The 27,073-nt window shown below is 41.2% G+C and overlaps 1 protein-coding gene across 2 annotated transcripts in view; it reads right to left on the bottom strand.

Moving 5' to 3' along the window:
- cadm4.L (cell adhesion molecule 4 L homeolog) overlaps positions 1-27,073 on the bottom strand; it is a 217,702-nt gene that overhangs the window by 10,605 nt on the left and 180,024 nt on the right. For both annotated transcript variants that reach the window (NM_001093831.2, XM_041568533.1), the window contains 5 exon segments: positions 7,508-7,598; positions 13,505-13,666; positions 16,442-16,576; positions 17,075-17,227; positions 17,984-18,130. In NM_001093831.2, coding sequence (NP_001087300.1) covers positions 7,508-7,598; positions 13,505-13,666; positions 16,442-16,576; positions 17,075-17,227; positions 17,984-18,130 — 688 coding nt within the window.

The following is a 27,073-nucleotide window of genomic DNA, read 5'->3' as shown; positions in this document are numbered from 1 at the left end:
ACAATAAACCTCGGAACCAATGAATTAGCCATAGGGGCCGTGGCAACTACAATTAATGGGCTGTACAATCATAGTGCCTTGCAATAAAATGGATAAAGTCCTAAATATTGATAGATTCAGGGAACTATGAAAACAGTGAAATAGTAGGTCCCCCCCCTTTATTGTTAATTGATTTGGTGAAGGCAGTAAAAGAGGTACGAGCTTTCCCTGTATTCTGTCCGATAATGCCGGAATTTCACTGCTCCCTCTTCTGCGTATAATAAATCTGTTCTACGAATTGTTTTTGTGACTTTCCTCAACCTCACGTTGTTTTATTAGAGCACTGCCTCAACCCAATCATTTCCCCCTGCCTTAAAGTACTCAGTCAGGCAGTTTGGGATTTGGGCATTACAATTTGCTGACTGCTACTGGAATCATTGTGTTTTCAACCTGGAAAATCCCTGTCTCGGTTACAGAATGTTCACCTGGTTTGGCTCCTGCTCTCCGTCAGGAAAAATAGAGGGAAAAAATATTGATTAACACAACTGACCATTCCTGGGTTTTTATTAATGCTGCTCTATAAAAGAATACCAAAAGTATAGCTACAGCATTATAGCATGGATGAGAACTCTGCCCTGTGCTGTTTTTAAAGGGGAACTATTGTGAAAATGAAAATTTACTATAAGCTTCAGCATACGGAAATAAGAAACGTTCTATATACAATAAATCAAATATTCTGTACTGTTTCTGAAATAATCAAGTTTATATTCACTATTCCATCTGTTTCTCTTCATTCTCTCTTCATGCAGCAGTTGGGTGTCAGTTAATCATTGACAGTTAGATCCAAAATATCTTATATGTTGACATCATGACACCAGACATCATGTCTCTCTACATGCAGGATTTGTGCAAAAGGCAGTTATTGTGTTTGTACTGGAATCAGTTATTTGAGTGAGCTCTAATTCATCTGCTACGAAAGGAAGCCCCCCTATAAAATATATTGGATCTAACTGTCACTGAATATCTGACACCCAACTGCTGCATGAAGACAGAATGAAGAGAAACAGATGCTGAGAGAGGAATAGTGAAGATTACATTGATTATTCCAGAAATGATGCAGAATATATAATTGATTGTATTTACAAAGTTTCTTATTTCAGTATGCTGAAGCTTATAATCAATTTTCATTTTCACAATAGTTACCCTTTAAACGTCACCTTCCTTTGAGTTGCCTTTGGGTGCCATACTGCAGCTGGTCCCACTCCTGTACTCATGTTGTCAGGCAAGGAGAGGTGCAAGGCTTTGTTAGGCTTTATTAAAGGGATACTGTCATGGGAAAAACATTTTTTCAAAATGAATCAGTTAATAGTGCTACTCCAGCAGAATTCTGCACTGAAATCCATTTCTCAAAAGAGCAAACAGATTTTTTTATATTTAATTTTGAAATCTGACATGGGGCTAGACATATTGTGAATTTCCCAGCTGCCCCAAGTCATGTGACTTGTGCTCTAATAAACTTCAATCACTCTTTACTGCTATACTGCAAGTTAGAGTGATATCACCCCCTCCCTTTCCCCCCCAGCAGCCTAACAACAGAACAATGGGAAGGTAACCAGATAACAGCTCCCTAACACAAGATAACAGCTGCCTGGTAGATCTAAGAACAACACTCAATAGTAAAAACCCATGTCCCACTGAGACACATTCAGTTACATTGAGAAGGAAAAACAGCAGCCTGCCAGAAAGCATTTCTCTCCTAAAGTGCAGGCACAAGTCACATGACTTGGGGCAGCTGGGAAATTGACAAAATGTCTAGCCCCATGTCAGATTTCAAAATTGAATATAAAAAAATCTGCTTGCTCTTTTGAGAAATGGATTTCAGTGCAGAATTCTGCTGGAGTAGCACTATTAACTGATGCGTTTTGAAAAAAACATGTTTTTCGATGACAGGATCCCTTTAAACATTATCTCAAGTCTATTCGAGGCTTGCAGCACCCCTGAGCTCAGTGTAAAGTCAGTGCAGACAGTTCATACTGTATTTTGGGAACATGAATGGGCCCAAGCTTGGCACCCAAATACAAAAGACTGGTGAAAGGGAAAAGAAACTTTTTTATTCTTTCATTAATACAAAGAAAGGGCAAAACAGGGTTTTAGACTCCAACGACCCCACTCTTATGAAAGTAAATACCAGTGTAAGTGCATCACTTTAAAGTGGGATTAAATGCATTGGCACTTTTTTATTATTAAAGCAGGTGCTGTTTTCTGCAAAGACCTTTAAAGCAATTATATGCCTTTCTTTAAAGGTAGAATGAGTGTTCGAACATCACGCAGAGCTTGAGGACAAGGAGAAGAGACTGTCGGGCCCAGCTGCAATAAGCATCTATTGTTGTGAGCAGGCGACGTGTATGGGAATCGTGCTGACCTAGGGAAGTGCAGACAGTGCCAGCCACGAGGAAACAGCTGGCGAGAATTAGGGCTCAGAGAAGTGACCGATTACAAACTACAAGGCTTTTCTCTCCTTTGTCGGCACAAAAAAAAGGCCCATCGCTTTCTACCATTCACCGTGCACAAAGAGCGCTAAGCAAAAGATAATCCACATCAGACTTGGCATCAGTAAGACGAGCCTGATAAATCCTATTGTGTGACTACTGTCACTTCTACCTAATAATTCATTCCACTGCCCCATAGGGCTCCTTTTTGTAATGATGAGTTCAATTCCTGCTCCGAATCACTGGCTTCTGATTGATGCTGTATCTCAGCAGGACGGAAAATGATTGGTGGAAAAAATAAGGAAGCTGACACGTCCACCTCTCTTGTACTTATCAGGGCTCTGGGTTTCGGGCAAAGACAAACTATGTCCTTGGGTCATGTCCTACAGCATATGCTCAGAATCAGCAGAAGAAGATAGGGAGCTACTGTTGGCATCTTCAGGTCTTCACTGATAAAGGGCTAGGCTGAGGAGCTTGTTAGAGGAACAGTAACAGAAGAAAAGAAAACCGTTTTAAAGTAATTGAGTATAATGTTCTATTGCTCCACACCAGTAAAAGTCATGTGCTTGCTTCAGGAAGACTACTAGAGTTTATAGAAACAAGCTGTTGAGTAGCCATGGGGGCAGCCATTTAAGATGAAAAAGGAGAAAAGGCACAGGATACACAGAAGATAACAGATAAGCTCTGTAATAGAATACAATGGGATTCTACAAAGTGTTATCTACTGTGTTTCCTGTGTTTGAATGGCTGCCCCTATAGCGACACAGCAGCTTGTTTATATGAACTATAGTAGCGTTTGAAGCCAAAACAACTAATTCAGAGAAACAGTACATTATATTTTAATTACTTTAAAGTAGGGATGCACTGAATCCTGGATTAGGTTCAGGATTCGGCCTTTTTCAGCAGGATTCGGAATCCTTCTGCCTGGCCGACCAAATTCGAATCCTAATTTCCATAAGTAAATTAGGGTCGGGGAGGGAAATCACTTGACTTTTTGTCACAAAACAGGGAAGTTAAAAATGTTTTCCCCTTCCCACCCCTAATTTGCATATGCAAATTATGGTTCGGTTTGGTATTTGCCCAAATCTTTCGCAAAGGGTTCGGCCCAATCCAAAAAGTGGATTCGGTGCATCCCTACTTTAAACGGGTTGTTCACCTTCCAAACACTTTTTTCAGTTCAGTTTTTTTCAGATTGTTCCCCAGAAATAAAGACTTTTTTTCAATTACTTTCCATTATTTATTTTTTACTTTATTTCCAAAATCTAAGTTTAAAGTTGAATGTTGGTGTCTCTGATGTCGGGCAGCTCAGTAATTCAGGAGCAGACTCTGAACTGTTACAATTTTGCTCCATTAGTTGATCCATTTCTCAGCAGCATCTCTGGAGTATTAGCAACTATTGTATCAATTCTAACAGCTGCCTTTAATGAAACCCAGAGATTCTGCTCAACAGGGACAAAGATAAGAAATGCATCGATTTAGAACAGCTTACAGGGTCGGCGACCCCCCCTCCCAGAGCTGCTTTACACTTCAATATTAGAAAAACGTGACACATATAAAATAGAAAGTAATTGGAAAAAGTCATTATTTCTGGTGGAAAACAACTAGTTGTTTGAAGGTGAACAACCCCTTTAATACACTTTTATTTTTTGGTGTTACTGTTCCTTTAAATAAACTACTTGCTACAGGCCACTCCCACTTGCCCATCATTCCATTTGAATGTCTCACATGGTATAAATGAATTGGTGCATGCTAAACACACCTTCTGTTGGAGGCACCACTACTGGAGACTGCTAAAGCCTACGTCAATAGATTTTCATCCTCAGAGTTGATTCGGTTATACCATAAAATATCTGGGGCGTGGTTATCAGATTCTTATAAACTGGATATGATGTGTTGAACTAAGTGGAATTAAGTGCAGCCATTTTTTTAACCTATCGACAGAATGATAGCACAGATCTGATCATCACAAATCTGACCTTACTTGGTCTTCAACTGGACAGGCATTCATCCTAAATCTCACCCTTAATGGTCCTCAGGATTAGCCCCTTTCAGCTGATGTTTCCCCTTGAGGAAGGGCAGCCCCATAGTTTGGGAACCACCAGTCAAATACACTCATCCCAACTCCCTATATAAAGATACACCCATGCAGCATGCAATGTACAGGACATTAATAGTGGGTGCTAGTAATCCTTGTCTAGGGAGAGAGAAATGCAGAATATCCTCAGCATCGGATTTACCCGTATCTGTGGCAGAGACTTGATAACGGCTCTGGGTTAAAGTCAGTTAAACCTTTAAATGCTGTTTCATCTCTGATTTGTCACAGTGATCAGGGTCTAGCGGCAGATTCTCTGCATCATTATAAATAAATCACTACAAAGCATTTATGTTGTGCGTAAGCCAAGAAAGCAGTGAGAGAGGGCTACACAAGGCATAAAGAATTCGGGGCTCTCTATAAGGTGTTGGACTATGCAAAGACTGCCAGACATGAAGGGAAATGTAGTAGTTTATCAATATATGGTTACCCATTAGTCTCTAAGTTAAGACACTGCTTGAAAGCTCAGTTGTTGGCCAGGGCCTTGGGTCCAATATTTGGCTAGTCTCCCTCTAGCTCATGGCTCAAGTAGAAATAGGCAAATATTGGTGTCATCGGTCATATCTAGGACAGTAGATATATATTGACTCCCAATCTCACCCTAACTGATCTTCAAGTTGGGCTTTCAGGTGAACTTAAGACAGCAATTCATCTTCCTACCTAATTTACACCCTACTGGGCCTCACTGCTCCAAACCCTAAGGTGGGACAGACCCACAGTTATATCTGACCAAACAAGATAGAATTTTCAGAATCTTTTGAATTACTTATATTAGATACATTTTCAGGTTAGTTTACCATAGAGCCACTAAATTTTCTTGATGGAGCTGGGGGTTAGAGGGTAATGTAACAAAAGTCACTAAATATGCAAGTCTAGTAGATCATAGCCAATCAGATGTTTGCTTCCAAATAGATTAACAGTAAGTGTTATTTGCTGATAGGTTGCTAGGGGTTAAACCTCTCCAACTCTTAGTATTACCTCCTAGTCCAGGGATCCAAAAACCCAAGAGGCACATTCAAATGTAAAAAGAGTGGAGGAGCAACACCAGTATGCAAAAGGTTCCTGGGTCCAAATAAGGCTGTGATTGGCTATTTGGTAGCCCATATGTGGACTGACAGCCTACAGGAGACTCTGTTTGGCAGTAAACCTGGTTCTTATACAACCAAAACTTGCCTCCAAGCCTGGAATTTAAAAATAAGCAGCTGTTTTGAGGCCACTGGGAGCAACATCCAAGGGGTCGGAGAGCAACTTGTAGCAACTGGTTGGGGATCCTAGTCTAACAGACTGGCTAAAAGTTAATGTAATCCCATGGACAGGTTATTTGTAGTGATGGGCGAATCTGTGCTATTTCGCCAAAAAATTTGCGAATTCACCAAAAAATTCGTGAAACGGTAAAAAAAATTGCGAAACTCATTGAAGTCAATGGGCGTCAAAATAATGTTGACGCACAACAATTTTGATGCGCACGTCAATTTTTATATGCTCGACTATTTTGTCCAAATGCATTAAAGTCAATGGGTGTCCGAATAATTTTGACGCGCATCAATTTTATGTGCGTGCCTATTCTGACACACAACAATTTTTTTTGTTGTATCAGATTTTTGACGGCGAATTTTAGCTTAAATTGATTCGCTGCCGGCAAAATTTGTGTCTGGCGAATTTATTCACCCATCACTAGTAATTTGGCGCCTATGAAAATCCTAATACTCTTCATAGCACCAGGCTGATCTACCACCATGAACATTCTAATGCTCTTATTGGTTACAAGTTGGTTTAGTCCTTTTTTGTTTGTTTAGTTGATTGCATGCAAGTTTGGCTATTTCAATAAAAACTCTTCTAATGCTCTTCCTTGGCTACAGGCTATCTCACCCTGGCATGTCATACTGGGCCAAACCACAATCAATCAATATAAAGTGTGTGGTTAAATTGTATAATTATATCTTTAAGAGATACATAACCCATGACCGACTCCTATTTCATTTCTCCAAGGAGACCCTTTGATGCAGAGGACAAATACCTTTCAGCCCTACCCTAGTGCTATAGAGCTATAGGCTTTGGCAGAAGGATAACTTGACATGAAACTGTCCCCCTTTTTAACCTCTTTTCAGATTATTTTATTTCTGTTGGAAGAATTTTGTCTACACTTCACTATTCCGAATGCACAGCTGTTATACACCTGCCTGCGTCAGCATGTAGGAATATACAAGCTCAGAAGGGCAGATATGAGATCTAGTAGAGGATTGTTTTCCAATGGGTTGTTATATCTCTCCCTCCAACAGTGAGGTGGGATGTGGAGTTGAAATATTGGAATTAAGGTCCCCGTCGGGCTGTTTGGGGCTTCTCTAAAGTGCTGTCCTGATTAGAATGCGCCGTGGAGCTTGGCCAGTGCCGGGAGGCTGTGTCTGCTCCATCTCTGTGGCTGCGGCAGCTGGAGATATATGGTGTATGCAGGTCGTATTAAAAGACATTTTATGTTCTGCCTGAACGTCACCGGCACGTCTGTGGGGTTTATGTCTCCGAGCGGAGGATGCAGAGAAACTGCGAGGACAATTTCAAAAGAATAAAATCCTTAATCTCCAAACCCAAAAATAATAGCCCCCTGCTCCCAAAAATATGGATGTTGCTCAGTGTGTACTGGAGAAATATATGTATCAAAACAAATCCTCATTACAAGCCAATAACTAAATACATTCTCCACCAATGAAATCAGAAGCTCATAATACAGATCTAGATAACTGCAACCCCATTACTGGAGAATCCGGAACAGCACAGACCCAAAATCTTCTCCCCAAATCCCATTCTCTTCCAGGCTGGTCCTCCCAACCACAAAACTGACTGCGGAGTTCAATTTTAATATCTGACACGAGCAGTCGCATTAGATATTGTCTAGAACGAGTCTCAAGTCCAACGACAAGGACCGTAGAACCAAACATGACATCATACTCACCTTGGATTCCCTGTGACCTCACATTTCAGGTTCAGCTCGTCTCCATCTCTCACAAGGCTTTGGGAAGGCTGAATGCTGGCCGTGGGGGAAACTGGAGCCGGAGAATCGTTGCCAGACGCGGGAAAGAGCCGAAGAAATGAAAACGAGATGGCGGGAGACAAAATGGAGGTTTTTTAGTTAATTTGCTCCGGCTTGTTCGTTAATGAACATTTAAAAAGCAATTGAGCATAAACACATTAAGTGCAAATCGTATCAGTATGAATAAGACTATTTTAATGACAGCTCAAAGGCCATTGGTTTATAGACACAACAGCGCCAACCTGTTGCCACCACCAGAGTCTGATTGGCCAACCAGTAAATATGGCAGTACTAAAGGGAAAGAAATGCTAAATTACAGCGAATGATGTTGTCGCATGGAGAGAGAGACACGTTTATGGCAACTCCCAACCATCAGCTGTAACAGGGGTGCAACTCTTGTGCAAACTTTCTGGCACCTGTATAAATAATTGATGATAATCATCATTATCCCTCTGCCCTTGGAAAAAGAGTGTCCAAGCTAAAAAAAAAAGTCAAGTTGAGCACAAAAGTCCAACTTATTCTACAACAACTCAATATAGACCCCGGGAGGGTGAGGGAAATATTCACCCCCAATAAATCATTCCCAATTAATCAGTATGGACAACAAAATCCTTAATCCCTCCTGCAAAAGAGATTTGTGGTTCCCAGATCAATATTTGTGATTAGACTACTGTCTGTCCTTGATATAATTAATCCTTATTGGCTGCAGAACCAGCCCACTGGGTTTATATAATGTTTAAATGTTTTCTAGTAGATTTAAGGTATGAAGATCCAAATTTTGGAAAGATCCATTAGCCGGAAAGCCTCTGGTCCAGAGCATTCTGGATAACAGGTCCCACACCTGTACAAGGTACTGTTTTATTATTACAGAGAAAAAGGAAATTTCACTTTTAAAAATCTGGATTATTTGGATAAAATGGAGTCTATGGGAAGTGGCCTTTCCGCTTTCTGGATAATGGGTTTCTGGATAACGGATCCCATACCTGTACTTGATCCTAACTACGATAGAAATAATACTTATTGGAAGCAAAACAATCCTATTGGGTTTAATTCATGTTTAAATATTATTTTAGCAGACTTAAGGTGTGGAAATTCAAATTACAGAAAGATCCCTTATCTGGAAAACCCATGGTCCTAAGAATTCTGGATAACAGGTTCCATATAAATATTACTATTAGCCCAAGGGTAATTTACCAGTTCCTGGCTCTTTAGTGAATATAAGGGGAGGGAACAGACTCACAGTAGAAGGCAACGGTGTTAGAGAGTCTGAGGTGGAGTTAGGTCTCAGTACAAGAATCAAGAACAAGCCATAAGGTAGTTCTATAAACCACCAAGAAGAAATAGTGTGGGCTTATTATTCCCCAGATGACACCGCTTTATTGTAGGAAATATAGCTGCCAAGGGATATTTATGTGTCCAATCTGTTGGTGAAACTACACCTCCATTATATCATGTCTTGGGAGTTACAGTTCAGCAACAACACTGCTGTGTATCCGTGCAATTTTGCCTAGGGATTTATACATTATCTAGTCTCAAGGGGTGAAATGTCAGCTCTACAAGTGGCTTCTGTGTAAGTTCCATGTCTCTCCATCCCTGGGTTACTTTCTGAGACACAAGACATTGAGACATTGGGGAAACAACTACGGGATTTCCCCTCTGGCTAATTAAATACCCAGCTAATTGAGTAATTGGAATGCAATTAGAGGCATGTGCTAGAGCACTGCTGGACAAGCTCCATGAAATACATAAGTTGAAAATAGGAATTTATCTGAGGATTAAATACTCAGTGGAAGCTAAAAGAGAGACGGCCCATATTGCAACAGATTGCCGTTCTATTTGGATCTGTTCATTGCTATTTAAGCAGCGCTTGCCAGAGAACAATGTAAAGAGAATAACAGCACCATAACAACACAATTCAGCATCAAGAGCTTATCATAAGGCTCCGAGCACCACACTTTCTTTTGGTTTTTACACACGGCTGCAGTGGAACAAAAGTCTCCAGTTCTATCCTGAGCCACCAGGGGGAGCCTGACTCTGAACAGATGCGGCAGAGAGAGAGGGAGAGAGATGATATGTAAGATCAAAGGGCTCAGGCGCAAGTGTAGAGTCCTTAGGGGCAGAATTTCACCCGTTAGGGTTCATCCATGGAGCACTTTGTCAGTTGGATACACAAGTGATACTTTGCAGCTTCATCATTAAAAATCAGTGGAAGGGAGCTCTGTACTTAACGCCTGCACAGTCAGGTACTAAATATAGGGCTCCTGTACACTAGAGTAAATTTGTAAAATGTATTTACTTCAGTGGGTTTGTTTACATTTTGAGAAATGTAGTTACCTTTGTACTGGCACATAAAGGAATAATCAAGTGGGGCCATGCTGAAGAAATGGCACCACGAGGGAGAGATGACAACAGTAGGGTAAGATTGTGACAGATGGTCAAGATGGCAAGAGATGGTCACAGAATGGAAAGGTGGCAATGATAGGGCAAGATAATACAGTAGATGAAGAAGCAATATGGACAAGGTAGATAAAGACTGGCAAGGTGACAACAGTACAGCAAGATGGAGACAGTAGGGTAAGATGATGACAGTAGGGTAAGATGATGACAATAGGGTAAGATGATGACAGTAGGGTAAGATGATGACACTAAGGTAAGATGATGACTGTAGGGTAAGATGATGATAATAGGGTAAGATGATGACAGAAGGGTAAGATGATGACACTAAGGTAAGATGATGACAGTAGGGTAAGATGATGACAATAGGGTAAGATGATGACAGTAGGGTAAGATGATGACAATAGGGTAAGATGATGACAGTAGGGTAAGATGATGACAATAGGGTAAGATGATGACAGTAGGGTAAGATGATGACAATAGGGTAAGATGATGACAGTAGGGTAAGATGATGACAGTAAATCAAGATGGCAAGAGTTAGATGAGATGGCAACAACAGAGCAAGATGATGGAGCAGGGTAAGATGGAGACAGTAGAACAACGTAGATAAAGACTGGCAAGGTGGTGACAGTAGAGCAAGATAGAGACAGTCGGGTAAGATGATGACAGTAGAGTAAGATGATGACAGTAAGTCAAATATGGCAAGAGTTAGACAAGATGGTGATAGAAGAGGAAGATGGCAGCAACAGGACAAGATGATACAGTATATGAAGGAGTAAGACAACATGGAGACCAAAGGACAAGGTAGAAAGATTCTGGGAAGATGGGAACAGCAATGTAAAATAGTGAGAGCAGAGCAAGATGGAGACAGTAGGGTAAGATGATGACAAGAGTTAGACAAGATGGTGATAGAAGGGGAAGATGGCAGCAACTGGCCAAGATAATATAATAGATGAAGCAGCAGGACAAGATGGAGGCAAGGGGACAAGGTAGAAACAGTCTCACAAGAGAGCAACAGTAAAGCATGATGTGACCGTAGAGCAAGACTGTGACAGTAAAGCTTTTCAATAAAAAAAGATAGTAAGAATATGGCAACAGGGTGATACAGTAGAGCAAAATAGTAACAGAAGGGCAAGATAGAGACAATCTGTAAAGACAGCAGCAGTAAAGACTGAAGAGGGAGCTGGGGAATGTAGGTTAATTTGGCAACAGAAGAGCAGGGTGGAAGAAGAAGGGCAAGATGATGTAGAACAAAATGGCAACAATACAACTAGATGGTGAGAGTAGGACAAAATAGTGAAATTAGTCTGACGACAGAGCAACTGCTGCCTAGCCTGTTGCCCTTCAGTTTTAGTTGGAGGACATCTTCCAGCATTAGGTTGGACAGTCCTACTTTATATAGAGTGCCTTGCAAAAGTATTCAGGCACTTAATCAATATTCTCATTCTACTGAAATGCTACCGTGCCATGTTGTGCTCTGTGACACTTTTATTTCAAATCACTGATGCTCAAAATTAGTTTTTATTTTAATTGTGACACAAGAAATAAAGGGCACATTGGGTTCAGACTGTAGTTTATCAGGGGACCTAGGCCTCATCCACTACATGGTCCTTTAGCCTCCTGGTGCTGAGCGGTTGTTTCTGGTAATGTGGGCCTGGCTCCCCATGTCTCCCCCTCCTGGCTGGAGGGGGAGCTACAGCAATGCAAATATCCATGATTTGGGATGGACATCAACACAGGGAACAGTCGTAGGGACAAGTCAGGCATAAAATGCATCATCTTCAGCCATACACTAGGGCCAATACCCTCAATACAAAAGCATCTTTAGGGAATAAACAGCCAGTGAGTATTTAGGAGGGTTGTGTGCCTAGAAAACTAGATGTGCCGCATGCAGAAGCTGCTGGTTAATCACACACACCTGTGAATATGACACACACACTACACAAATTACTCGGGTGCCTATCAATACACAGTGCTAAAAGGCCCTCTGATTTAAATGGCTGCTCTCTTTGTGAGCGCAATCTGCCAGCTTTACATCTTAATTGTCACACACCTATAGAAGAAGTGCGCTGTTAATATAAATCTATTAGATGTTTAATAGGAGGAAGAGACTTGTGGTTCTGCAGCTGTGGCTCAGCACATTCCCAGCATTCACAGCGGCATGAGCTACAGGTTCCGGAGTAGAAATTACCATATTATCACCCAAATTGTGCTTATTCCTGTATCAGTTTCACATTTCTCTTCCTCGTGCATTTGTGAAGTTTAGTGGTGTTGTTTGCTTTGCCCCTTATGTTGGGTCCCCCTTATGCTTTGCCCCTTATGTCCGAGTCTAATTTGTGAGCAGGGCTGCAAGGAGCTGAGTGTTCCTCCAGTGGGTTTCCTTCAGCTACTTTCATTTACTCCCACACTACAGAATACATGCAGGCTGGTTAATTGGATTCAGCGAGTGAGAGCATGCCTTTGTGTCTATATAGATATATATTTGCCTGTGTGTGTCTATATATATATATATTATTTTTTCCTGTGTGTGTCTATATAGATATATATTTGACTGTGTGTGTCTATATAGATATATATTTGCCTGTGTGTTTCTATATATATTATATTTTCCTGTGTGTGTCTATATAGATATATATTTGGCTGTGTGTGTCTATATAGAAATATATTTGCTTGTGTGTGTCTATATAGATATATATTTGCCTGTGTGTGTGTCTATATATATTATATTTTCCTGTGTGTGTCTATATAGATATAAAATACACAAAAGCCATGAATATCTTGTAAATTCTATCCTTATAAACGGTGAGTTCTGATGTCATCAGTTATAAACGGTGAGTTCTGACGTCATTTCTGTCACATGACTCACTGAAACTTGTGTATTATAATAAATAAAGAACCCCAGTTGCAAAATATGAGGATATTAGAAGTTACCTCGGAGTTCCATGACCTGTATAAAAACACTCGGCCTTCTGCCTCGTGTTTTTATATGGTCATGAAACTCCTCGGTAACTTATAATATCCTTATATTTTACAAGAGGGGGTACTTTATTCACTATATAATGTACCCCCTACTAGAAATTTATAAAGATATCAGAAGTCACCTCGGAGTTATGTGACCTGTATAAAAGCACTCGGCCGTTTTATATGGTCACATAACTCCTCGGTGACTTATAATATCTTTATAAATTACAGTAGGGGGTACATTACCCACTATATATTTGCATGTGTGTCTATATAGATATATATTTGCCTGTTTGTGTCTATATAGATATATATGTGCCTGTGTGTGTATATATAGGTATACAGGGGTAGGGGAATTACAATAGAAGCATCACTAGGGCAGGAACCAATGTAAATCCCTGCCATAAAGCAAGTCAGAACTGCTGTCTTTTGCCAGAAAGGTAATAGAGACATTAGAACTATTATTAGTTGTTGGTACCCACTCCAAGGGCATTATAAACCCTTATGGAATACAATTAAACCCCCTCCCCGGAGGCCAAAGTACTTTGCCTGTCTGATACTCACACTGCACGTCCAGTTCATATTGAGTCTGTTTCTTCTGGCCCTTTAAAGCTGGGTGTGACGCCTCGCAGGTGACTATATTCCCATCATCCTTCCTGTCCACGTTGAAGCGGATGCTGTTGGTGATGCTGAAGGTCTTCCCATTCTCCTGTTTGCTGGTGAATCCTGCAGAGAGACACGTGGGGGTAAATTGTTGACGTATAAAGAACAACACAGCTGCAGGGTAGCTTTTCAGATTCTAATGAACTACAGTTCCCAGCATTCCCAGCCATCAGCTAGATATATATATTATTATGGAATTTTTGAAGATATCCAGCTGTCTGTAGATGCTAGATGTTATAATCTGGCTGAGGGTAATGTAATAATGGAAATTGTATGACAGAGGGTTATGGGAGTTGCAGTTCAATAACAGACACAGGCCTATAATTTAGAGTTATACAGGCTTCTTGTCAGCTATGTTCTTATTGGCTGATGTATATAAATCAGTATCTGAGCAACATGCATCTGTGCACTCAGAATTCCAACCCTGGGTAGTCAGCGTGTGTCTGAACCTGCCCACACGTAGAATAAAGGGCACAATGTGCGTGCAGGCGGGGAGATCTGTCTCTGAAGATAAAGCACATTGTGAAAAACAGCAGAATGACCAAACTGGCGACTACGGGGCTATTTCTGTTGCCGGCAGATGGGCAGGAAACAAATTGTCCTTTTCTAAACCTGGTATCGCTCCTATTGGAAAATGCTTCTAGGAGATTGGGGTTTCAGACTCTCCTTGCCCATAAACTCATTCATTTAGGAAATACAAGCAAACCCACGCACTTGGCCTGCACCAAGATCTTACCCCCCTACTGGGTGACATTACTCTTGTGCTAAATACCAGAATGCCAAAATGAAAAGAAATGCCAACCCTTTCCCAAAGGAACAAGAACAAATAGCCCTAACCCTATGCTGTACTGCTCATACTGGCTACATGTGGCGAACACCCAAAATAACATCAGGAGGAGGTGAAGGTGCCTGCCTTGTTTTTATTGTGTATTCCCTGATGAAGACCCCCTATGGGTCAAAATGTGTTAGGAATTCTTTTGGCTATGTATCATTAATAATAAACATTTTTTGCTATATTGTTTATCTACTGCTCATGTTGAACTGCAACCCCCTCTCTGCTAACAGCCTCACACCTGCAACCCTCCAGTCTCCTGTGTGCTGAACCCCATACCTATATGTCTGATAGGGCAGCTGCTTCTTGCTAACAATTTAACAGAAAAATAACCAACCTTTGCCCCCCTGCTACCATTACCTCTGGGTAGAACTACATTTTCCTATGTGTCTAATAGGCAGCTGCCTTGTTTGCTTATGATATAACACAGTAATGGCCTCCATCTTTTCTCACCTCTAGGTAGGACTGTATATGTCTGTATGACTGATAGCTGCCTCCTTGCTTCAATCTTGCACAGCAACAACCAAACTTTGGACCTCAAATCACCTTACCTCTGGGTAGCACAAAATTTTCCTATGTGTCTGATTTTTTGCTAACAATAAGACACAGTAATGGCCTCCAGCCTTCATCACCTCTAGGTATCACAATATGTTCACGTATGACTGATAGCACCTTGAACAGCAACAACCAGCCTCTGGACCTCCATCCACCCTCACCTCTGGGGGGTGCTACATGTCCCTATGCGCCTGCCTTCTTGCTAACAATATAACACATTCATGAGCCTCCTTCCTCTGTTCTTTGCAGTACCACAAGTTCCCATGTGTTGGAAGGTTGTCAAGATGTTTTTTTAGATGGCAGCTTGGACAAACCCAGACTGAGTGAGAATGATGGAAGTTGTAGTTGTGCGCCAGCTGTAGGGCAGTAGGTTTGACATCCCAACTGCAGACGGTAGTGGTGGTGTCTATCTGTCTCCTTTATCGCTCTTAATTATCTCTTCCCTCTATCTGAGCGGCACAGACTGTGTCTATATCTCCCTATTTATAGCTGCCTTTCGCTGCTCCCTACACATCACTGCCATCTTCTTATCTACTGTAATTCCGTATCTTTCTATCTTCATCTCTCTGCAGTTTCAATCACCCTGTGGCCATGATGAGTCCTAGAACAAATGCTTATCATCTGAACAGCCCTTCCTGTTTCTCTGCTCAACTTCGGCACATTCCTACTGCACCCTGAAGGGAGCTCCTTGGTACAGGAACGAGGTACCCTCAGAGTTTGCTCATTAGCATACAGCCCCCCTGTTACAGCAATAACTCACCCCCACCGGCTGTTCCTTATTATAGGACTGATTTACCCCTACAGGCTGTTCTTTATTGTAGAAATGATTTCATCTCGGTGCTGTGTCTCACTATAGAAGCCTTATTAGAGGAAACATTTACCCTCAAAGCTGGATCATTAGTATAGAATGCACGATTGGAATGAATTACCTTTCCGAGCTTGCTCATTATGATAGAATCCTTGTTACACGAATGGCTAGCTCTTCTCATGATCTCAGAGCTTACACATTACTGGAGAACCCAGTACAGGACAGACCTTCAAATGAATGAATGACCCCACACAGACTTTTCATTATCTTAGGAATTACTTACACTTGTAGTTTAGCTCATTTTCATAGAACTTTCTATTATGTGAATAACTTACCCCCAGAACATCCTCATTACTACAGAACACTTCATTATGAAAAAAATCTTCAGAGCTTGCTCACTGGCACACAATTCTCCCCTACGGTAATTTGTCCTCGGAGCATCTTCACTACTTCATTATGGAAATAACTTACCCTAAGAACTTGCTCATTACCACAGAACCCTGTGTCTTGACTATCACTTACCCTAGTAATAAACAGGCATCGGTTAGTCTTATAGAAGTGGGTCCTGTTGCCTAATATAAGAGCCAGACTCTTAAACAGTGTATTATTCTAGAAGAACCAAGATTGAACTCTTAGGCCTCACCTTTCAGCTCCTTGCGGTCTCGGTACCAGCGTAGAGTGGCTGCCGGTTTTGTTCGAGGGGAGATGCAAGTGAGCTCAATCTCTCCTCCCTCGACAGCCTGTTCTTTTACCTCCACCAAAGGATTATCCGGGGGAACTGTTAAAGACAGAGGCAGTTATACAGGGTGGGATGAGGGAGGTTAAATAATGTGCTACTCAGGGTGAGTAATTTAGTGCAAAATACTGTCATGGCTCTGTAGGTTGCCTGCTCAGTTGTAAGAGTAGGAATAGTAGCTAAATGATCTTAGCCCAAGTGAGTAACTTCTAGTTACCTAATGAGTAAGGATGTTGGTGAGTGTGTGCTTAGTAAACACTGTAGCCATGTATTACCACTTGCTGAGATGAGTAGTTGACTATGACAAGCAGTTGTTGTGGTCAGTAACTTTTTGTGGTTGTCATTCAGCAAATACTAGTTATTGAGATAAAGAATAGACAATATTTACTGATGATTGAGATCAGTGTAGGAAAGTCCTTCTAGTAGTCGAATTCCAACCTATTGCACCTTCCAAGAGCCTTCCGACTGGTAGGTGCTGGGAATTATAGTTTGTTAACCTGCTGAGACCCCTTTTTGATTCCATTTTGTCAAAGTTCTCACCTATCACTGTGAGCGTGGCAATCTGGTGATGTGTATCCTCAGTGTAGAGCTGGCAGAAGTATCCACCCTCATCCTCCAACTTGGCATCGGACAGGTGAATCTTCACTACTTTCTGGGTGAACTCAACCAGCTGAAACCGTGTGTCCTTCAACGCTACAGGAGACAGAAACCACAGTGAGCCAGACAGGCAAAGAGTATGGAGAGTAAGAAGGGATTGAGGACCAGCAGACTGGAAGAGAAATATTTTAATACCCAAGAGAAATATTTCAATACCCAATTAGAAGGCTTTTCAAGAGCAACTGTGAAGCTGTTTATGCCTACAAGATACTAGAAGTTCATTTCAGAGTTATCTTCCCCTTTAGCAAAAGTCAGATCTGCCCACCTCTATCATTATCTCCCTCAGCTTGTCTTTTCTCTGCTGAGGCTCCAGATATTGAAGCCAAGCTGCAGCTGTTTGGATAAAATTAGAATAGGGATAGATTTAGCCTCACACACGAGAGGGAGGGGTGTCATTATGTTAAACTGTAATGTTTAACCTCCCCCCCCCCTTCCCCATCACTTTGGAAATCACAGAAGAACTACTATTAATTCACTTTGCCATGGTGTTTATATGGCAGACACTGAGCCAAGTTAAATAACGTCATTGCCCTAATGACTTGGATGCTGGTGGGACCTCTAACAGGTGTCCAATCAGGTGTTTCTCATATTCAGGTTGATATGTTTTACCTTCCCTGATTCTGTTATAGCATGTGATACATTACAATAGAATGATAAGCAAATGTAGCAAATAGTTGTGTTCCTACGACATTTGGGTCCTTTTGGTGCAAAGTAGGGTGCAAAGTGAAAAAACAGGCGGAACCCTGTTCATAACATAGGTTATAGAGAAGTGACCCACAGCTGACTGCTTACCTCGTGTTCCATTGAAGAAGAGAGTTTGCCGAACCGGATTCTGGATAACCACAATGGAGCCATCGTACTGGTGTAGGTGACAGCTGATCTCCACGGTGCTACCCTCAACCACAGTGACATTCTCAGCCTGTACTTCCTGGGAGAAGGCTGCAATAGACAAGGGGAAAGACTAAGACATCCTGTTGTGAGACAATTTGCAGTTGGTCTTTATCTTGTTACATTTACATGCATTTTTCAACTTGAAATATCAATTTCAGCACCAACCAATGGACAGCTCCTTAGTGTTCAAGGAGATGGAAACCCAACTCCCATACTGACATTTTTCCCAATGAAAGAAATGATCACTCTAAGCAATTTTCCCAACATGCAAACATAACAATTCTTAAAATATATATTCTGCACTGCTGGTCCTGCCTCTCAAATTATTATTTTTAAATCTGGGTTCACATGCCCTTTAATTTTTAGATGAAGTCACGCTTGAAGGGCAGAAGATAAATCTTGAGGAGTTGTGAGTGGGTGCAGGGTGTAGGTTGGAATGAGACTGATATGGAATAGAGAGAAGCAGGTACTAGAGGCAAGAGAAGACAATGTGACAGCGAGAGAGAGATAAAGTCACCAGAGATGAAAGATTTCAGCAGCAGGGAAGGACAGCGCTCCCCATATAACGAAGCAACAATGTGAGCAGATTTCTTTGACGTTTGTGATGATTTTCTGCTGGAGTCGTGTCAGACGGAGGAAGCTTGTTAACCAAGGTCTTTACACTGACACAGATCATTAGCCAGGAGATTTAGGCTGAGGTTTTATTTGACCCTAAGAGAAAGCAAGAGATGACAGCCTCACACTGAGCTTTATACATCCTATTAAAAGATGTCTGCGGCATCATCTCGCAATGGACAAGCGCCCCAGGACCACAGGCAAAAGACCAATCTATCAGAGGAGCCGTGAGAAATTAATGAGCAGCTACTGTAACCAACAGGCCCTTTTCCATAGACAGCTCTCTGGTTACAAACCAGTGCTACCGTGCCACAGAAACATCACCCCAACCCACGGCCCCCTGGATGTAAAAAATCCCAGCAACCTCTCTAAGCCAAAAAGTACATCAGGAACTAATGTCATAAACAAGGTTACAGATATAGGAAAACTACCATACTAGAAAATCTGTACCATAGTTGAAACACACAATACAAACATACAAATAATCACTCACCCCAAATATCCCCCTAACTGGCCTTAAAGGGATACTGTCATGGGAAAAAATTTTTTTTCAAATTGAATCAGTTAATAGTGCTGCTCCAGCAGAATTCTGCACTGAAATCCATTTCTCAAAAGAGTAAACAGATTTTTTTATATTCAATTTTGAAATCTGACATGGGGCTAGACATATTGTCAATTTCCCAGCTGCCCCAAGTCATGTGACTTGTGCTCTGATAAACTTCAATCACTCTTTATTGCTGTACTGCAAGTTGGAGTGATATCACCCCCTCCCTTTTCCCCCCCAGCAGCCAAACAAAAGAACAATGGGAAGGTAACCAGATAACAGCTCCCTAACACAAGATAACAGCTGACTGGTAGATCTAAGAACAACACTCAATAGTAAAAACCCATGTCCCACTGAGACACATTCAGTTACACTGAGAAGGAAAAACAGCAGCCTGCCAGAAAGGATTTCTCTCTTAAGTGCAGGCACAAGTCACATGACTGGGGGCAGCTAGGAAGCTGACAATATGTCTAGCCCCATGTCAGATTTCAAAATTGAATATAAAAAAATCTGTTTGCTCTTTTGAGAAATGGATTTCAGTGCAGAATTCTGCTGAAGTAGCACTATTAACTGATGCGTTTTGAAAAAAAAAATATGATCTGGGCCCCCTTAGATCATAACAAGGTTACAGAAACATAGAAATATTGGGGTAACAGTCACCCTGCTATATTTCCACAGGTACCCAGGGCACAAATAAGCACTCACCCCAAATCTCCCCCTAACTGGCCTTCAGGTTGGGCCCCCTTAGCTCATAACAAGTTTACAGAAACATAGAAATATTGGGGTAACTGTTACCCTGAAATAGTTCCAGGGGTACCCAGGGCACAAATAAACACTCATCCCAAATCTCACCCTAATTTGTCTTTAGGCCGGACCACCTGAGTTCATAACAAGGTTACCTATATAAGGAAACATTGTGGTATTAATCACCCTGCTAAAGTTCCAGGGGTACCCAGGGTACAAATAAACACTCACCCCAAATCCCCCCCAAACTGGCCTTCAGGCTGGGCCCCCTTAGCTCATAACAAGGTTACAGATATATAGAAACATTGGGGTGTCACCCTGCTATAGTTCCAGGGGTACCGAGGGCACAAATAAGCACTCACCCCAAATCTTGTCCTGATGAAACCTCAAGCTGGGGTTGTATCTGTATCTAATAGAGCAAATAGACAAACATCCTCTATAGTTGGGACCTAGAGTTACAGTTCAGCATCTGTCAGAGGGCCCAGCCTTCCTTGCATCCTCCTGATTTGCCACATACCTAATCCCAAACTGCTAAAAACATTGTGAAATAAATAATTTTGTGAAAGATGCTGGTTCCACTGGGAGCCCTGCCACATCCACCTACACAGTAACACTGTATAATCAACATTTCATTTAGCACCTGCTCTCCCTCTATATAAATATATATATAAATATATATGCCCTCCAGTCACCCTGCCATGATGTAATTGGCAAGAACCTGCCCTCCCACAACCTCTAGACACCCGCTTATCTTCCCTTTGCTTTAATCCTAACAAATAATCATTTTTACATGGAGGAATATGCTAATGCCTTGTACTGTGTCCCACATCCCACCGCCAGACAGCATGGAAAAGACATATGTTCTGCCGACTCTTGAAGTCCTGTGTTTTTTATTTAGACGGGGATCTCTACGTGACTCAGATAGGATTAATCAATTCTTAATCACACAACTCCTTCTCTGCTATTCACAGGGCTGTGCTGCCATTTGCAGGTGTTTGGATAGTTGTATAATGGGCGCCCAACCAATCTGCAGTCAGGTGCCATCACCACTTCATTCCTGGCCCTTTCCCCGCGCGGCTGATATTTCATTTCTTGCTCTTTAATTTACTCTCTTTCTCTGTCTTCCACCATTTCTCCCTCCTGCTACTCTGGCATTATTAATATGCAGACCTTGGAAGTCTTCGTCTTGTTCCGTGTTACAATATAATCTGATGACAGTATCGGCTGCTAAATGCTTTTAAAGTGTTGCGTGGAGCAGGCTGGAAATGAAGGTTCCGTAGGAGTTTAGATACGTCCGGCACAAGAGCAGAAACAGATGCTATTGCTCTATAACACTCCTTCTATTGCACCATTATAGGTTTGTGCTACTCATTCAACCCAACACTTTATTATATTTCCAGCCCAGTGATTTCTAATCCCACAGAGTTTACAATCTAAGAAGAACAATGGTCCACATACAGTATCTCATTCCTCCTACTGCTTCTCGAAAGCCACTACTTGAGGGATTTATTTACTAACATGGTGATAAATTGCACCAGTGCAGTTAACTTTATCAGATAGTCAAATCTGTGCTTAAAGTAGACTAATTGGTTGTCTGTACTGGTCCAGTATAGCACCTATGTTAATAAATTAGCCCCTCTGTTTTTTAGTTTATTCACTTGCCTAATTATAATTGTGAACGCTCAACACATGCATGTTATGTTCCCCTTCCTACAACTCCATTCTTCACCTTCTTATAGACACTACTAGTTATTTTTTCAAATGTCCCAAATTCTCCTTTATCTCACACCCTTTTTATAAATCCTCCTATTCTTCAATAAACCAGTTCCACATTGTCCCTACCTATAATTCTTACTGCTCACTACTGCCATGCCTACAATGTTTCATTCTGCTCCATATTGCCATACCTAGAATATCTTTTACTGCTCCATACTGCAATACCAAGAACATTTCTTACTGCTCCATATTGCCATACCTAGAATATCTTTTACTGCTCCATACTGCAATACCAAAAACATTTCTTACTGCTCCATATTGCCATTCCTAGAATGTTCCTTACTGCTCCATATTGCTATACCTAGAATGTTTCTTACTGCTCCATATTGCTATACCTAGAATGTTTCTTACTGCTCCATATTGCTATACCTAGAATGTTTCTTACTGCTCCATATTGCTATACCTAGAATGTTTCTTACTGCTCCATATTGCTATACCTAGAATGTTTCTTACTGCTCCATATTGCCATTCCTAGAACGTCTTTTACTGCTCCATATTGCTATACCTAGGATGTTTCTTACTGCTCCATATTGCTATACCTAGAATGTTTCTTACTGCTCCATATTGCCATTCCTAGAACGTCTTTTACTGCTCCATATTGCCATTCCTAGAACGTCTTTTACTGCTCCATATTGCCATATCTAGAACATGTCTTACTGTTCCATATTGCCATTCCTAAAATGTTTCTTACTGCTCCATATTGCTATATCTATAATGTCTCTTACCGATCCATATTGTAGCTAGCTAGATTTTCTCCTATTGCTCAAAATATTTAATCTGTTTTATTCATACCTAGTATTTTCCTTACTGCTCAACATTGTGCCTACAATATGGCTACTATTATCAACTATATTATACATCCATGCCCATTGTCAATACTCCTTTTAGCCCTCCTTCCCTGTACATCCCCTCTTTACAGTCACTACCTACAACTGTCGTTCCATATGCCCCCTTTCTCTGCAAACTTACAGGAGAAGGCAGAGATTGAAGACAAATGGAAAAAGGGTCAACATACAGCAGATCAACTATCAGCGAGGTCATAAATAGAAAGGAGCTACAATGTGAAGGGTTGACTTGGAGTGCTGTCAGGAAGAGTTGAACACAACTGAATGATTGAACTACATGACTCCCAAGAAAGAACATTCAGTTTGCAGCTGATTCTGGTGACCCGATGCAATTTCTTCCTGACCCAGATAAGATGCTTCAATCATCGACAGGAGTCCCAACACATTAAGTGCATTCAAAAAGACCTGCCACGATTAATGCAATTAATGCTTTTGAAGTATTATTATGTGTTTCTGTTTTATCTCTTTTCTATTTTTGCTCTCTTTGCTATTCAAAGGCACCCAATCTGTTATGGGGATCTAAATACTGTTGCTCAACCACACTTCACTCAATTGTTACTGGACCACAAATGCCAGTACATTTAACATAATATCAAGATCTCAAGCATTCTGGGGGAGCTTTTCCCCAGCTCTGATTCTAGACTCTACACTAATATGTAATAAACAAAATGTATCCAGGATACATGGTATTCAATTGTGACTGAACATGTATTCTAACCCATCTAGTGCACTTCTATACGTCTAACCCAACAAACGTCTAACTCAACGAGTGCACTTCTACATGTCTAACCCAACTAGTGCACTTCTACATGTCTAACTCAACTAGTACACTTCTACACGTCTAACTCAACTAGTGCAATTCTACATGTCTAACTCAAGGAGTGCACTTCTACACAACTCAATGAGTGCACTTCTACACATGTAACTCAACTAGTGCACTTCTTCATGTCTAACTCAACAAACGTCTAACCCAACAAACGTCTAACTCAACGAGTGCACTTCTACATGTCTAACCCAACTAGTGCACTTCTACATGTCAAACCCAACTAGTGCACTTCTACACGTCTAACTCAACTAGTACACTTCTACACGTCTAACTCAACTAGTGCAATTCTACATGTCTAACTCAAGGAGTGCACTTCTACACAACTCAACGAGTGCACTTCTACACATCTAACGCAACTAGTGCACTTCTACATGTCGAACCCAACTAGTGCACTTCTACATGTCTAACTTAACTAGAGCACTTCTACAAGTCTAACTCAAGTCATGCACTTCTAAAGGTCTAACGCAACTAATGCGCTTCTACATGTCTAACTCAACTAGATCACTTTTACATGTCTACTAGTGCAGTTTGTGCACATTGCAGTCCCTTATAACACAAATGGTTATAGATGTATAAACCCCACAGAACAATAGAATATCCAAATATTCCATCTCATAGCAGTCTGGCAGGAAAGATATTACTCAGCAGGCTACCTCGGCTCTGGCAAGACTCAGCAGGACAAGCTGACCTATGTCTGTAAGAATCCTGTAAGGAAAATTGCAAATAAAGCAATTAAGTGACAGAGCAATGATGCAACCTGAGTTGCTCCTTGTAAGGGACGAATAAGACACTGTCCTTTGTTCTACCACATGCATTACAATTCAGTAGGCCTTTCCAATCAGTTTTAGGCCCCTCTTACAGCAGCCTTGCATTCATAGAACTACAGTAGTATAACGATTCCAAATAGGTCCACAGGTTTCAGTTTTAATGTACAGATGTGAGCAGTGTGATGATATTGGATTAATACTACCAGCATTCAGGCTAGAGAGGACAAAAGCAAACAAAGCCCAAGTGGTACTTCAGATATAAATAAACCTAACTCAATGGAGCCCTCATTCATATCAAGAGTAAAAAAAAAAACTCTCTCAGAGGGCACGGGTCTAAGTTGGCTCAAAGAGGTTTTATTCTGTTCGGTGGACAAAACATACTCTATAGAACTAGTGATACTTCAGTTAGAAGTTGCCTCTATTAGCCAGTTTCTGATGAATCAAACACAGATCTTGTATTCTCTGTGATCCACATAACTTCTGTATAGAGGAGTGGTTTCCAAGCTGTGGGACCCAGAGCATTCACATCAAAGTTTTGGACAGCACTGGTAATGGGGCTCAGCTATGGAGAACGTATATTTGTATTCTAGATGGACATGGAAGGTCCCTGAGGGTTTAAATGCCAGGGAATTCCCTACCACTCTAAATGTCCTCTTGCCTTTGATTTAATTCTACTAGATACTGTGTATTATGACCTGGATAAATGGGAATCTTCATAGACATGTCACTTTCCTATATCTGTGACCATGTTATAAAATAAGGAGGCTCTGACCAAAGACTGGACCTCTAAGGGGGGCTTGAACTAAAAAAAAAAACTTTCAATCTCTGGTATAAAGTGTGTTCTCCAACACTCCATAAAACAAGATTTGCTGATTTACTTTAGACTGTTGTTAATCTAATGCTCCTCAGACCCAAAGGTCACATTTCCATCTCATTTTTAGACAAAGGCACTTTTAAACTGCTGACTCTAAGACCTTGAGATATATCAAACCTCGGAGATTAAAACACTGCTTGAATCCGGCTTTCCTTATCTGAGGAATCCTTTAACATCCCATGATCAAAAAGTTATCTTGTCTGAAGTCCATCGTCACAGATTGATTCTTTCTTTTATGGTTGAGGTTCATCTCAGAACAAGCTTTTTGTTTTTTGGTTGACTTTCTTGATAGACCCAATGCCTGCAAGGTATCTTAAGGATGATATTATCTAAAATGAGTGTCCTCTGATAGTTGAACTATGCACCTTAAGGGTTTAAGGCCACATCATGACCGTTCTACCGTATTTTTACAAAGTAGGTCTCACTGAAATTCCAGGTAAAGGCATCTCTTTATTTCATTTTTAACTGGCGGCCTATATTCCTATCATTCGGACGCTGGGATTTGCAGTTTAATGTCACTATGAGGCCTGTTTAAAGCCTAGGGAAACAGTGCTCTGTTGTTGTTGTTGATTTACTTCAAACAGGAGGGAGCTGTTTTCGCTTTACAATGCCATATATTTTTAAGTCAATTGCATCTCTAAGTGGCTGCCATTATAAAGTATAATTCCGACACCGATTATTGAATTGAGGCTGCGCTGCTAGCGGCGCTTAGTCCTTACAGAGATCAAACACAACACATTATAATAGTCTGAGAACGTAATGATGGAGATATTACAACTCATTATTTTTGCACCTGTTCTCTTCCTTCTTTTCATGAAAATGCCCTGATGTTGTTGGATTCTTGAACTAAATCAGGGATAACTAGGCTGCTGGAGCACAAACTCCATGGACTCTTTGACAACTGTAAATTGATACTGGAATAGTCAACTAGTTGGAAACCTGTTTAAAGAAGTTTAAGATGGGAGATGACAATGCTTAGATTCCCAAAAGAAGAAGACACACAGAGGCAAATTCACTATTACTAAGGGCGATTTTTCGCCAGCAAACGATCCACCACACTTCGTGCCTATTCGTCAGGCGCAGAATCGCTACGCAGTACACTAATTCACTAAAATGCGAAGTTTCATCTCAGCAGCTGGTGAGGTTTCGATATCGTTTATTCATCAGCGCAACCATTTCACTGCCACTGACATAAGATTGAAGATGATGTAGCTTCATCTTATCAGTACGCCTGGTCTAAGCTGGCTAAGGAAACTCTGGCGAACGTAAAATTCTAATTTTACTGAATTTGCAGAGTAACAGTCGTTCGCCTGAGCGAAACTGTGCTAGCGACTGTCTAGCGAATTGTCCTCTATACCTGTTAGTAAATTGGCCATGTCCCTGCGGATGAGATTTCTGGTGAATTTGCCACTTCACCCAGTAAATCTGCACCATAGTGTCTGGGTCTCCTGTGGTCCACCTGAGCACCAGACACTTGGGGGTCACCCTCACAGCACGTATAGATTCAGTTTTCTGACTGGCTCATGGTGAAAACAAGGATGGGATGAGGCCCTGCCCAGCAGAATTCTCATTGGCCCATCCTTATTCCTACCTGGAGACCTTTGGTAGACCATTCCTACCTGTCCATACACAATAATTAATATAAGACCTCTATTACCAAACCCATTGGAAAGATCATATATTTTGCACATGTATATTACCTAAACATCAGTCAAGACTCCTGCTGTGCACATCCCATGGTTCCTCAACACTGTTCCTACAGTCTCTGCTACCTCCATTGTTACCTCCATTGATACCTCCATTGATACCTCCATTGTTACCTCCATTGCTACCTCCATTGTTACCCTGCTGATTTCAAAGATGTAAGGACCAAGGACTGTACATATGTCACTCATATAATAGCTTTTTATGGATACTCATGGACAAAGTACACTTCTGCCTGGTGCTGAGACCTTACTGAAGCACAGACTTATTTTTTCCTAGATATATTATCTTTGCAA

Source organism: Xenopus laevis, chromosome 7L (genome assembly GCF_017654675.1).
Source record: "Xenopus laevis strain J_2021 chromosome 7L, Xenopus_laevis_v10.1, whole genome shotgun sequence".
NCBI classification, from domain to species: Eukaryota; Metazoa; Chordata; class Amphibia; order Anura; family Pipidae; genus Xenopus; species Xenopus laevis.
This window is presented reverse-complemented; position numbering and strand designations above follow the sequence as displayed.